General features: G+C 35.2%; 2 protein-coding genes across 2 annotated transcripts; one reads left to right on the top strand and one right to left on the bottom strand.

Annotated features, from left to right (window-relative positions):
• The first annotated feature begins 2856 nt into the window (after positions 1-2856).
• LOC148767441 (uncharacterized) lies at positions 2857-4198 on the top strand. Its single transcript, XM_088824369.1, has one exon. The coding sequence runs from the start codon at positions 2868-2870 to the stop codon at positions 3822-3824; it is 957 nt and encodes a 318-aa protein (XP_088680495.1). The 5' UTR covers positions 2857-2867; the 3' UTR covers positions 3825-4198.
• A 5378-nt stretch (positions 4199-9576) lies between these two features.
• On the bottom strand, positions 9577-11792 carry LOC105963613 (uncharacterized). The gene is made up of 5 exons (XM_088824623.1): positions 11768-11792; positions 10301-10968; positions 10081-10224; positions 9857-10012; positions 9577-9739 (listed from the first exon to the last, which is right to left on the bottom strand). Exons 1-5 carry the CDS (start codon positions 11790-11792, stop codon positions 9635-9637), a joined length of 1098 nt encoding a protein of 365 aa, XP_088680749.1. The 3' UTR covers positions 9577-9634.
• Between the last annotated feature and the right edge of the window lie 2777 nt (positions 11793-14569).

Genomic DNA, 14569 nt, shown 5'->3' with positions numbered 1-14569 from the left:
CCATTTGGCTTAAAGGGCTTCTTAAGGAAATTGGTTTCTTAAATGGAGAAGTAGTTGTCTATTCGGATAGCCAATCAGGTATTCAACTGTGTAAGAACCCGGTTTTCCACGAGAGAACTAAACACATACAAATTAAGTACCACTTTATTCGTAACATAGTGGACCGTGGCAAAATTAGACTTGAAAAGATCCCATCCGAATTTAATCCTGCTGATATGGGTACTAAATGCCTACCCATCGAAAAATTTAGATCTTGTTTGAAGAATCTAAATTTTGAGACGAAAGGTTGATTTACTTTATGTATTTCATTTTTTATTGCTTTCGTAGTTTAATTTTATTTTATGCAAATAAATTATGTACTAACTCTTTCTGTTGAGTGCAGGTACATTTACCCGGCAATGATGACCTCAATGTTTCCACAAAAGTCCCGATGACTCATTTGGTCCAGGTGGAGATTATTGGTATATGTGGGCCCAAATGAGTTTTCTACAATAGGCCCAACAACCAACCACCTTTGCAGCTCATTCACATTGGAACCGGCCCATCACTAAGGCCCAACTAAAGGAGAAAGGCTGGATTTAATCTTGTCCGTCGGATTTGAAGGATTAATCTCGACCGTTAAATCCAGGTTTATAAACCCTCCTTCTTTTGTTTTTCTCCAGCAATTTTCCCAGAACCCTAACTCCTAAAAACGCCGCTGCTGCAATCTCTCTCTTCTCGGGTCCGTTTCTTCCGCCGGAAAATATTGCTTGGTCTTCTCGTGACTCTTATTTTCCGTAGAGGGTTGTTGTGTGGTGGAGATCTATAAATATATTTCTCTGTGTGAGAATGAGATATCGAAAAATTCCCATTTAATCTGCCTTTATTATACTCTCGTTCTTCTCTTCTCACTGCTTTGTGTTCTGGGTTGAGAAAATCTGTGTGTGAGTGAGAGTGGTCAGATTGTGTACTTTTGCTTCGTGAGCTTTGGGGTTTTTCGGTTGGGGTTGAGGGTTTCAAAGGGCTGTGAGTTGGAGTTCGTGGCTAGTGAAAGTCAGGCCTGGTTCCGGTGAATGCGTGGAGGCAGCCAAGTGGGTCTTGGACGAGGACAATCGGAAACTGAGGACTGAGCCGGATCCAAGTCTCCTACACAGATCTGTTTACGGATCTGCCGGGTTAGCTAATTATTCGTATAATCTGTAATTTCATTATTATTGAATATTTAGAATTGCTTTGTACTCCCTAATCCCGTTTCCCATAGGATTTATTATTCTGTATTTAATTAATTATTCGGTCTGTAATAATTATTGAGTTCAACGGGTACCCAACATCCATTGAGTTTATTGTCGAGGATGGACATTATGGGATTCTTAGACATGATTATCTGAGAGGTTTAGAGAAGAGGATTATTAGAGACTCGTATTAAAATGAATTTTACAATTAAATGTTTGGACTTATGTTATTTAATTGTTCTCTCACTAATTTATCGAGTTCCACTTCCCTTTAGTAGACAAACGAGAAAACCGATTTTTCTTTAATGCACTACAAGAAAACTGTTTTTCCATAGCATATTACCATAGCGTTTTAGGACTGAATGCTATTATATAGTTGTTTTAATTTTTACATCTCATTCATCACCGTAAAAAAACGCTATTATAAAAGCAATAAATATAAAACGCTATAAGATAAAAAAAATTTAAGCGCGGCTTTACTTGGGAAAACTACAGATAAATCCCTAATCCAAAACTCAAAACACAGATCAGTCCCTAGGTAGTTTCCCCAAGCAATTCAGTCCCTATTCACGCGTCTGACATGCAGATCAGTCCCTAATGTGAATTTTATATATTTTATTATATTTTCTTTTCACTCTCACCCTTTTCTCTCTCCTGCTTTTCTCTCTCCTGCTTTTCTCTCTCTTCATCTTCTCTTTCTTTCTTCTCTCTCTTCATTTCTATCTGCTCTCTTTCTTCTCTATTTCTTCTCCATTTCTCTCCTCTGGTTTCCTCTTTTTTCCGGCGAAAAAATCACTGTAAAACCCACAATGGCTACAAATGATGTATCTAATGATGCACCCACTGTGATTCTTGGAAGTTGTCGATACAAAAATCAACTTCACATTATTTCCATAAAAAGTAATTCGACCATAATGGAGATATATGGTGCTATTATCAACAAATGGAATCATATCCATCCAGATGCACTGATCCTCCAATACTTGGCTCCTCGGGAAAGATTGTATGTGACATTGGGCAGTGATGAAGATGTGGAGAATATGGTTGCATTGCATCTGATAATGAAGATGAGTGTGGTCGACATTGTCGTGATCCGCAAAGATGAAGCTAATTCGCGTGGAAAGAGGGTTCGCACCGATGGCTGGTAGGTATCCATCTTTTTCTGTACTGCTGAAATGCATTTCTTTATGGTTGTTAATTATTGTGTGATATATAGTATAAAATATGGCACATAATAGTATCATGCTAATATAAATATGGTATGGACGTATGGTACTTACAGTACGTAACCTTCATCTGAGTAGTATGGGTGATAGGTAAATTTGGTACTGCTGGTTGGAAAACATAGTATCATATAATGAGGAAGATAGTACGTAACCTTCATCTGAATAGTATGGGTGATAGGTAAATTTGGTACTGTTGGTGGGAAAACATAGTATCATATAATGGGGAATATAGTACGCAACCTTCATCTGAATAGTATGGGTGATAGGTAAAGTTGGTACTATTTGTGGGAAAACTTAGTATTATATAATGGAGAAGATAGTATGGAACCAGTGCATTGTTATGATATTTTCATGTACATTGTTATTTGGATTCCACTCTATTGTAATCCATTTTTAAAAAAAAAATTAAACCAAAAGCGGCGATCAATCGATGGAAATCGAGGGTAATCCGCTTGGAAATTCAATTGATGCATGGAGACATTGCATCCGTGGGGAGAATCAGTTTTTTAAAGATCCTGATGATTTTCGGCATATGCTGAAAAACTATTCTATTGCTAATAATCGATCATTTAAGTACATGAAAAATGATCAACAAAAGATCATAGCAGTATGCATTGACGAAAACTGCAAATGGAGGGTTTATGCATCATTGTACAAGTCGGATAAGTTATTTAGCATTCGCAAGTGCAATCTTGAGCACACTTGTGGTGATGCTACTCTTCGTACAAGGGGTCATCCTAAAGCCGATGCTACATGGATTGCCCAAATTATGAAACGAAAATTGAGAACGCAGCCAGCTTACACACCATGTGGTATGTTAGAAGATATCCGAGACGATTATGGTCTGGAGCTTCAGTACTACACAGCATGGAGGGGTAAAGAAAAAGCAATGCGTGATATCCATGGTGATGAGACGACATGTTATGATAAACTGAGACGCTATTGTCGTGCATTAAAAATGCATAACCCTGGTAGCATGGCAGAGTATGAGATTGAACCTGCTACTCAAAAGTTTATTCGAATATTTATTAGTTTTGGGAGTTCTATTTCCGGCTTTCATCGGTGTAGGCCGATGATATGTTTGGATGGGACTCACATTAAAAATAAGTACAAAGGATGCTTGCTTTCTGCTGTGTGCAAGGATCCAAATGATTCCTTATATACATTGGCATACGCAGTAGTTGATGCTGAGAATGATAAAAACTGGGAGTGGTTTTGCATTAAACTGAAACAAATTCTAGATCTTCACAATGACAATAGATCTTTTCCCATTTTCTCTGATCGTCATTCGGGGCTTCTTAAAGCCGTCCCGTTGGTATTTCCTAGTAGCCACCATGCATATTGTTTGCGACACTTGGTGGATAACTTTAGAACTCAGGTATTTTGATTCTCTTTAATATGCAAATTGGAACGTACCATTTGTCACCTCATGTCATACTTTTGTATAACATGTTTCATACTTTTGTATAACATGTTTCATACATTTGTGTAACATGTGTCATACTTTTGTATAACATGTTTCATACATTTGTATAGCATGTTTCATACATTTGTATAGCATGTTTCATACATTTGTATAACATGTTTCAAAATAATATAGGTCCTGAGGAAGTACCCATTGCACAACAAGTCATATTGGGCGAGTGTTTTACATAATGCTGCATATGCTCCTACTCGGCAGGAGTTCGATGCAACTATTTCTCGTATAGTGCAATCTATGCCTCTCGCGGCATCATTTATTTCGAATTCTGATCCAAATCATTGGGCCAATGCCTATTTTTTCTGGAGAAAGATGGGGAATCGTGAACAATAATCAGGCATAAAATTGGAATGGTTGGGTTAAAGATGCCCGATCTTTGCCTGTTCCATCCATGATTGATCACATACGGATCAAAATAATGGAGATGCTAGTTAAACAACAAGGAAAAAGTTTGGCAATGACTGGCATATTGTGCAAGAAAATTCTAAAGAGATTAACAATCAATCATATGGCCTCTCGTTCCTTAAAATATTGTAGATCAAGTAGTACCGCTTTTGAGGTATATGATGAGGACAAGTCGTATAAGGTTGACTTGCAGCACAAGACTTGTTCTTGTAAAGCATGGCAATTAGAGAAACTTCCATGCAAACATGCATGTGCATGTTTGGAGTCAAAAGGATACTCAGTATATGAGTTTGTTGATCCATGCTTTCATATTGATACGTACAAACAGGTATATCAATTCACGATTAACCCAATTCCCTCGTTTGATGAGGACTTTGACTTGTACGATGCGTGTAATGCTCCGCCCGATGTCTTTGTTAATGCACCTGATTCGAGAACTCGACCGGGACGTAGAAAGACAAAAAGAATTCCTTCACAAGTGCAAACTCGTAAACTGAAGTGTACTCTGTGTGGGAAGCCTGTACACAATCGTCGTACTTGCACACAACCAATCTGACTAGCAATTTTTTTTTAATGTAAATATTGTCTGCATTTGTGTTACTTAAACTAACTAGTTTTGTTTCTAATGTAAATTTTATGTTTTTCATCAGGGAGGACAAGATGGAGGAGAGCTTACATGATTGCCCATTATGTTATTCAAGTGATTGAAGTGAATGAAAACTGGCTGTTTGTACTTTATTATTATGTGATTTGTACTATGTTGATTTGAACTTTGTACTATGTTTCAATTTGCACTATGTTTTTGCTATTTGTAGTTTGTACTATGTATTAGGTACTCTGTTCATTGATGGTTTATAATTTTCAGTCTAATGGTACTATTTTTATTTACACATGGTATTATCTATGAGATAGGATGGTATGACTTACTCAATTTATGACCGTTACAATATAGCCGTTGCTTATAATATAGCCGTTGCTTATTGTCAGAACTAGTCAAGTCATAATATGACCATAAATGACACATAGGCTCATTTGTTTCTAATTCATGGCTTCTTCGAGTAGCACCACTCAAATGAGTGGGTTAAAATACAAAAAAGGGAAATGCAAGCGTCTTGATTGTGGGAAGAAAACAATAATCATGGTTTCAGAAACTATTTCGAATCCTGGAAGGTTATTTTACTGTTGCCCACACCATGGCTACTCCTATTGGTGTGAACCATTTGAAGTTGGGCAAACTTTTTCCAACTCAAATCGTGAAGAAAATGAAGCTACAAGTGCGTCGATGAACCAAGTCCATCAAGAAAGTGAAGTGAAGAATTGCAATTCTGAAGGTGGAGTAGTTCATAGTTTGATAGTGTTGAATCTAGTAATATTTGCAGTCTACATGCTATGTAAAACCTATGTACTGTTGTTTAATTAGTGAACATAAGAGTACAATGTATAAGCTGGTAAAGTTCGGGTTATTCGTGAATATAGTACGCTTTGTTCACCAATTAAGTATAATGTATAAGCTGGTAAAGTACAAGTGAGTCGTGACTATAGTACGATTTGTTCACTGATAAAGTATATGTTTGCCATTCATATAGTATTTTTACACTCTATATATTATTGTCGGGCCAATGCATCCATATGATCGCATTTTAAGACACAACTCTTCAGTTTTAGACTATTAAGAATGAATGGAGACAATGTGGGAGTAGATCAACATCGACTATGGTAAGAATTGAGGAAAGTATTAGTTTTACACTTGAGCAATGTAGACTTGTATGAATATCTTGTATAGTATATGAGTATCATGTATGAAATTCAACATATTTATGGGATCTTGTATTCCAAACGCAACACTAATGCTCACCTACCTTAAAATAATCATTTAAAACATAATTTATGCAACTCCCGTACTTATTGATCATTAAAACGTCGATGAAATTGGTACAATTCAATTCATCAAAAAATATAGTACGCTTTGTTCACCAATTAAGTATAATGTATAAGCCGGTAAAGTACAAGTGAGTCGTGACTATAGTACGATTTGTTCACTGATAAAGTATATGTTTGCCATTCATATAGTATTTTTACACTCTATATATTATTGTCGGGCCAATGCATCCATATGATCGCATTTTAAGACACAACTCTTCAGTTTTAGACTATTAAGAATGAATGGAGACAATGTGGGAGTCGATCAACATCGACTATGGTAAGAATTGATGAAAGTATTAGTTTTACACTTGAGCATTGTAGACTTGTATGAATATATTGTATAGTATATGAGTATCATGTATGAAATTCAACATATTTATGGGATCTTGTATTCCAAACGCAACAATAATGCTCACCTACCTTAAAATAATCATTTAAAACATAATTTATGCATCTCCCGTACTTATTGATCATTAAAACGTCGATGAAATTGGTACAATTCAATTCATCAAAAAATATAGTACGCTTTGTTCACCAATTAAGTATAATGTATAAGCTGGTAAAGTACAAGTGAGTCGTGACTATAGTACGATTTGTTCACTGATAAAGTATATGTTTGCCATTCATATAGTATTTTTACACTCTATATATTATTGTCGGGCCAATGCATCCATATGATCGCATTTTAAGACACAACTCTTCAGTTTTAGACTATTAAGAATGAATGGAGACAATGTGGGAGTAGATCAACATCGACTATGGTAAGAATTGAGGAAAGTATTAGTTTTACACTTGAGCATTGTAGACTTGTATGAATATATTGTATAGTATATGAGTATCATGTATGAAATTCAACATATTTATGGGATCTTGTATTCCAAACGCAACAATAATGCTCACCTACCTTAAAATAATCAATTAAAACATAATTTATGCATCTTCCGTACTTATTGATCATTAAAACGTCGATGAAATTGGTACAATTCAATTCATCAAAAAATATAGTACGCTTTGTTCACCAATTAAGTATAATGTATAAGCTGGTAAAGTACAAGTGAGTCGTGACTATAGTACGATTTGTTCACTGATAAAGTATATGTTTGCCATTCATATAGTATTTTTACACTCTATATATTATTGTCGGGCCAATGCATCCATATGATCGCATTTTAAGACACAACTCTTCAGTTTTAGACTATTAAGAATGAATGGAGACAATGTGGGAGTAGATCAACATCGACTATGGTAAGAATTGAGGAAAGTATTAGTTTTACACTTGAGCATTGTAGACTTGTATGAATATATTGTATAGTATATGAAATTCAACATATTTATGGGATCTTGTATTCCAAACGCAACAATAATGCTCACCTACCTTAAAATAATCATCTAAAACATAATGTATGCATCTCCCGTACTTATAGTACCATGTGTTCAAAAGGCAAGTACATTTCATCGAAACATATAGTACAATGTATACAATGAACAAGTACGAGTAGAGCTAATCAATAGTATTATTAGCTCTACAACAAAAGGACAGATTGTTTATGGCGTAAAAACACATTCACCTGTTCATTAATTAATTACAAAAAAACACAAAAACCCCAAACCACTTCCACTCCCAGTTTTTTCACAATAACGCCAGATCTATTTCATATTTAGCTTCCACTTCTACTCCCCGATGCCTCAGAAAGATAGCTGCTAGTTTTGGGCGAAGTGTTTTGATATCGCAAGTTTTTGCCTTAAACCAAATATCTTCACTGTCTACAGCATGACAATATGCCCACATGCAGACAAACAAGCCGCAATCAAGGTTCCCATCCTGCTGCCTGCATCCATGAACCCATTTAGCTTCCGATTCTATCTCCAACCCAGACCTTCTTTCAATCACCTTGCTGTATAACAAGGCCTACGAAAATAAAATATTATATTAGTCTACAACAATTCGCAAGAATAAAGAATAACTAATTACAAGAATATGGGCTTACGACATAATTCGCAATTCCTGGGAAATTCGGAGAATAGTCTATGGAGTTCCAATGGTAAATACATTTATCTATTGGGTTTAGAACAAGCAGGAACCAGTGTTCACTGGAATTGAGAGGTATCATGACAAACTTTTTACTGAAGATATTTGCTGTGTTTAGCTTGTCAAAAGCCATCGTTCCAAAAATAGTAAAATCATTGAGAAGACGATCAAACTTGGCATCGCTCATTCGTTCTACGTCCACCCGAGGTCGCGACAGTAACTCTTGCTACGAAACATAATAGAGAATATTAGATAAACATTGTAATGTATGCAACATATTTGTTAAACCACTATATACCTGGGCAGGGGAGTCAAGGTAATCAATCTCATGTCCATGCTGGTTCATGATAGATTCGGAACATAATAGATTCAAGTACAAATCTATGTGTTCTGCACTCAACATGTCATCAAATAAAAGTTCGCACATATGCCTTCCCGTCAATTGATGTGGGCCTCTCTCCACAATAGTTTCACTACAGTAAGACATAACCACGTACTATTGGATAAGTAAACTTGTACTATGTACAAAGTTACTACATACTATAACATGCAGTGAACATATACTATTGGATAAGTAGACTTATACTATGTACAAAGTTACTACATACTATAACATGCAGTAAACATGTACTATTGGATAAGTAAACTTATACTATGTACAAAGTTACTACATACTATAACATGCAGTCAACATGTACCATTGGATAAGTAAACTTATACTATGTACAAAGTTACTACATACTATAACATGCAGTCAACATGTACTATGCATTCACTTGACATATACCATTAAAGACATTAACATGTACTATCAAGGTGGTTGTGCTCTTACACTAAATCAACACTTTCCAAGAACTGATCCAACAATATCCTATCTTCTTCGGATATTTGGTCACGACGTACGTAGTCCTTTCTTCCCCGGTAATAATCGGCATTCTATATAACGAATAAATCACACCAATTATGACAAAAAATAATAATAATGTAATACTAATATTAGATAAAAATACCTTGATCCCAGGGACTGAAACCGAAACCTTGGACACAGGAACTTGTTTACGGCCACGTCCTCGTCCTCGTCCTCGCACGCGTGGAACTTTGGCCTTTGACTTTGACTTTGGCCTTTGACTTTGACTTTCGTCTCCTTCACCTTCCATCCCCTCTACTTCATTTTTTTCTCCTTCCTTTTCCCTTTCCTCTATCTCTATCTCTGCCTCTATCTCTATCTCTTTCTCTGTCTCTGTCTTACTCTCTTTTTCTGTCTCTCTCTCATTCTCTCTCTCATTCACTCTCTCTTTCTCCTTCTCTTTCTCCTTCTCTTTCTCCTGCTCTTTCTCTATCTCTATCTCCTTCTCTTTCTCTATCTCCTTTTCTTTCTTTCTCTTACTCTGCATTTTTTTTCTTTATTTTTTTCTTCTGTTACATTCCCCCTCTTCCTTTTTAAGTTATTCTTCTTATGCTGCAACTAAAAAAAACAATAGTACGAAACATGTTATACAATAGTATTATATTAGTTGACATATAGTATGTTCCAATGTGAATGGAAGTATGAATTTTAGGGTTTATTGTATTAATGACTTACAGGTGTTGCTTCCACGTCTCCAATCTCATCTTCACTACTCTCAGAACTTATTTCAACAAATCTGTCAGCACTAATTCCAACAACTGGACCAGAAATTACTTCCAAAACCGGAGAAAGCAACGCTTTCTCTTTCGGGTACACAGAAAATGGTATAACCTAATAAACGTAAAAAAATTGTTAGCAAATACCTAATACATTATATATTTTGTTACTCAAAGTGTTACCTGCACTTGTTTTATCTGATCAAAAAGCAACCTAGCTGCTTCTTCATCGATTGGGATTTTGCTGTCTTGCCACCGGAAGAACCGGGGAAATTTGTAAACACTGGTGCTAACCCCTAGTAACGTGATCCTTTCATGCACCCATGCCTGCGTATTTTGGAATCAATATTAATTGGTATATTCAATATAACATAATATATATTCACTATTAGATATCACTTACCAATAAGCCGATAGTGCATCCATCAAAATACTTCAACCCCCCCTTCAGATACCCCTCCATATTCTCAACAAGAATATCATACACCAACTTTCCCCATGCAAAAGACCCTAAAACCTCCAAATCTTCTACATGCGGATAAACCCACCTTTGTAACGTTTTGTTCCCCTTTGGCAGTAGAATAGTATTAAACAGATAAATAGTGTACAATCTGCTGAAATCTTCAACAGATTGTTGATCGGTCATAACTGCATAGGCCTCCAGTTTATAACCAATATATGGCCTCGTCATTAAAGATAACTTACCATCAAAAATACGTGTGATGAAATCAGTGTCTCTGCCATCCATATTCACATCCACCGGTACGCCTTCGTACTGCAGCCCTAATACGATAGATAATTGCTGCGGAGTGAATTCCAAGCGTATAGTATTTCCCCCAAACCAGAAGGCCCGATCTTCTGGATTGTACGCTTGCATCAGAGACACAACCCTATGGAAGCTGTGGTTTATTTTAGGCATGTCCATGTAGTGATAGAAGGGATTTTTCTTCAGTACTTCATGATGTTGTTTCTTCATCACTTTTTTCACACCTTCCATAGTTGTTTGAAAGGCGATCGGTGAGCACCTGCAGCCTATTGATAGCTTGCTGCCTTCTTCTTTTACAACAATTCCTACAATTACATACACATAAAACAAATACAATTATAACAAATACAACGTACTATAAAGTTCCACATGTCAATACCATCCGAAGTTACTAGTAATACCATTCAAAGGCACTAGTAATACTATTATGGCATATGACTTATACTACAGGACAATCAAACATTATACTTCTAGTACCACATGTCAATACCATCCGAAGTCACTAGTAATACCATTCAAAGGCACTAGTAATACTATTATGGCATATGACTTATACTACAGGACCATCAAACATTATACTTCTAGTACCACATGTCAATACCATCCGAAGTCACTAGTAATACCATTCAAAGGCACTAGTAATACTATTGTGGCATATGACACATGCTACAGAACCATCAAAGATTATACCATCTATATGCACTATTAATACCATTACTGCGCATGACACATACTATAGAACCAGTACGAAAAATACAATAAGCCTCTTTCCCATATCCTATATGAAACCCTTGTTAGGACTCAAAATGCTTTGGGGACATGCTAATGTCACCGAAGAATAATACCCATGAGAAAACTGTTACAAAATCATGAAATTCGACAACAAATAAATGATCTTTGCAAACCCAAACAACAGAACAACAAATATTGGAACCGATTTAATGATTAGGGAAAACACCGAATAAAGTCGAGGCATAATACCCATGAGTGGATATGTTCAAAATCATGCAATTCTATAACAAATAAACCTTTTTGCCCTGCTTAAGCAACACCCAAATGGGTCTGTTTCCAAGAAAATGAAAAAAAAAATAAAAAAAATCAAACCTTTTTGTTTGCCCTGCTTCACCATTGTTTATAAATGGGTTTGTTTATTTCTATTTTTCCGTTCGCTTTATACTATTTTTCTGCGGTTTGTTGATTCTTCGTGCTTCGTAATTTCTTCCTTCTTTGTTGTTTCTCTGTTCTTCGTTTCTCTGTTGCGTTTCTTCTTGGTCTGAAAATGGGTATAACTGAACGGTGGTTTTTTTCTGCGCCTTTTTAGCTTCTTTTTTGTTGTTTGATTTTTGAAATGTAACGGGCAAAGAGCGTGTAACACAAACGGCGCGTTGGAAGTTGAAAAGAAGTTATGTAAAATTAGTATAAAGTAAAGGGTATTTTAGTATTTGCACATTTTATTAGGGACTGATCTGCATGTTAGGCGCGTGAGTAGGGACTGAATTGCTTGGGGAAACTACCTAGGGACTGATCTGTGTTTCAAGTTTTGGATTAGGGATTTATCTGTAGTTTCCCCGCTTTACTTTTCGTTTCGCGGGCCTCTAAAATATAATAAACCTAATTATTCTTATAGAAAAAAGTAAAAGAAAAATAAAAAAGACACTTCCACCGTCGAAACTCATCGGACAAAAACCCCAATTCTGTGAAACCTTTCAAATTCTTAAAGGAAGGTGAATCTCGTTGAGGCAGCAAACGAAGAAAACAAGAGGCACGCGGCCGGGAAAAATAATTCAGTAAGGAGTTTTCTCTATAATTATTCTGTGAGGAGTTTTCTCTAAGATCTGTTATAGGCACGCGGCCGAGGGAAAATTCAGAATTTTTCCTTACCAGGTAATTTCTCGAATTATGATATATTGATTTTCATCTATTTTTGAAATTATTTGTTGTATTATGCTGGAATTGCCGCTAATTTCATGTATTATTTACCTAATTAGTATTTTTGACATGAAAGGCATTACACCGTGAAGGGTTGAAAATTTGATAGTTATCGACCATATCTGTTTGCAAATTTTATTTTCCAAAAAGATTGTCATTATATTTTGTATGTATTTTGTAGCTTTTTGTTATTTAGTTTTCTTCGATTACACGAGAAGATATAAAGAGTATATACTTCATGATTATCCGAACTGGTTGCAGGAAAGGGGAAAAATCACTGGACTGAGATTGAGAGTTGTTAGGTGGACTCAAAGATTTTTTTACAAATAACACCTATATGTACTTCAGGTATATACATCTAGTTATAGCTATATACAAGAGTATACAAGTGTAAATAAATGTATATCTTTTCTACTGTCTCATACTTATACTTGCGTGTCTCATTAGTACGGAATAAAGTTATATTATAAATTTCATGTTGCTTATGTTACTTACCATATTGTTTAGGTTTTGAGTAAGAAATCAATAGAAAAATATTTTATACTTTTTTTTTTATCTTCGAATTGAATCTGAGAACATGTGTAAAGAGTATAAGGAAAATCCCGATTCTAAAAAAACTCGTGTTGAATCTATTGTCTTAACATTTCACCTTTAACAAGCATTTAATTTGAAGTACCTTAATTCTTGTATGCAAAGCCTGTTATTTATTTCAATTTTTTATATTTTGTTGCCCTCACTATGTGACATATGTATGTATGGTGTGCAACTTTAGTATTACGTAGTTATGTTACATTTAAGAAATTTGCATATAATGCATTGTACTATACTTGTGATATACGTATGTATAATCCAATTACGCACTTCATTATAAGATGAGCGTATTTATGAAACAGGTTTTCTTCTAGTTTATTTTTTCAATTTTGTTGTGACTTGGTCCATTTAGATGGAAACTATTAAGTTTAGACCTTCAAATCCGAGATCAAAGTTCAAGTTGGTCCCAACATGAGAAGTTATGTGGAATACAATCTTATGTGAATACTTTATTTTTTAAATGCGTGAGAAATAAGTTTAAGTTATTAAATTTTGTGTTATTGATTAAGTTGATAATTTATCTTTAATTTTCAAAATACTGATATGTTGCTTGTTTATTTGGATTTTAAAGTTTAGTTGTGTAAGTGGTACCTTGAACATGATATTCCGTAAAGATTGGGTGCATATTAACAGGTAAAGATATTACTTCTATAATTACTATAAAAACTAATAAATTTCAAGTTTCAAACTATAACTTTTTGTTTTGCAATGCCCTTATTATTTTGTTATTAGAGCTGATCCTGAGTATCAGAAAGGAGCATGGGATTTTGTGAAAAAAATTATGAAAAACATGGAAAATCCTGAGAAAATCTTATGCCCTTGTATGGATTGTCGTAATGTTAATCGTCAATCTGGTAGTATTGTTGTTGAACATTTAGTTACAAGAGGAATGGAAGTCAAGTACAAACAAAGAAAAGACTGGTATGAGCATGGAGAGCACATCACTAATGAAGACAAAGTAGATGAAATAGTCAACAACGATGCATTCAATTTATATAGAGCTACCCACTTTTTAGATAAAGACTATGTGGAGCCTAATCAATTTGTTAATCAAAACTACAATGAGCCAATGGAAGGTAAACATGATGATGTTTTTATAGAAAAACTAAAAGATGCAGAGACCCCTTTGTATTCCAATGGTTCAAGGCACAACAAATTATCAGCTATTGTAGCTTTATTCCAACTTAAAATTCGTAATGGGTGGTCAGATAGAAGCTTTAATGATCTTCTCGATACATTATCAGAATTGCTACCTCAAGACAATGTACTTCCAAAATCATTGTACTTGATGAAAAAATTCCTCAAGGAGTTTGATATGGGGTACGAAAAAATCCATGCGTGTTTCAATGATTGCTGCTTATTTAGAAAAGAGTACGAGGACATGGA

Source organism: Erythranthe guttata, chromosome 10 (genome assembly GCF_056151865.1).
Source record: "Erythranthe guttata isolate IM_541 chromosome 10, IM_541, whole genome shotgun sequence".
In the NCBI taxonomy this organism is placed as follows: domain Eukaryota; kingdom Viridiplantae; phylum Streptophyta; class Magnoliopsida; order Lamiales; family Phrymaceae; genus Erythranthe; species Erythranthe guttata.
Note: the sequence above shows the minus strand (reverse complement) of the source record. Positions and strands in the feature narration are given on the sequence as shown.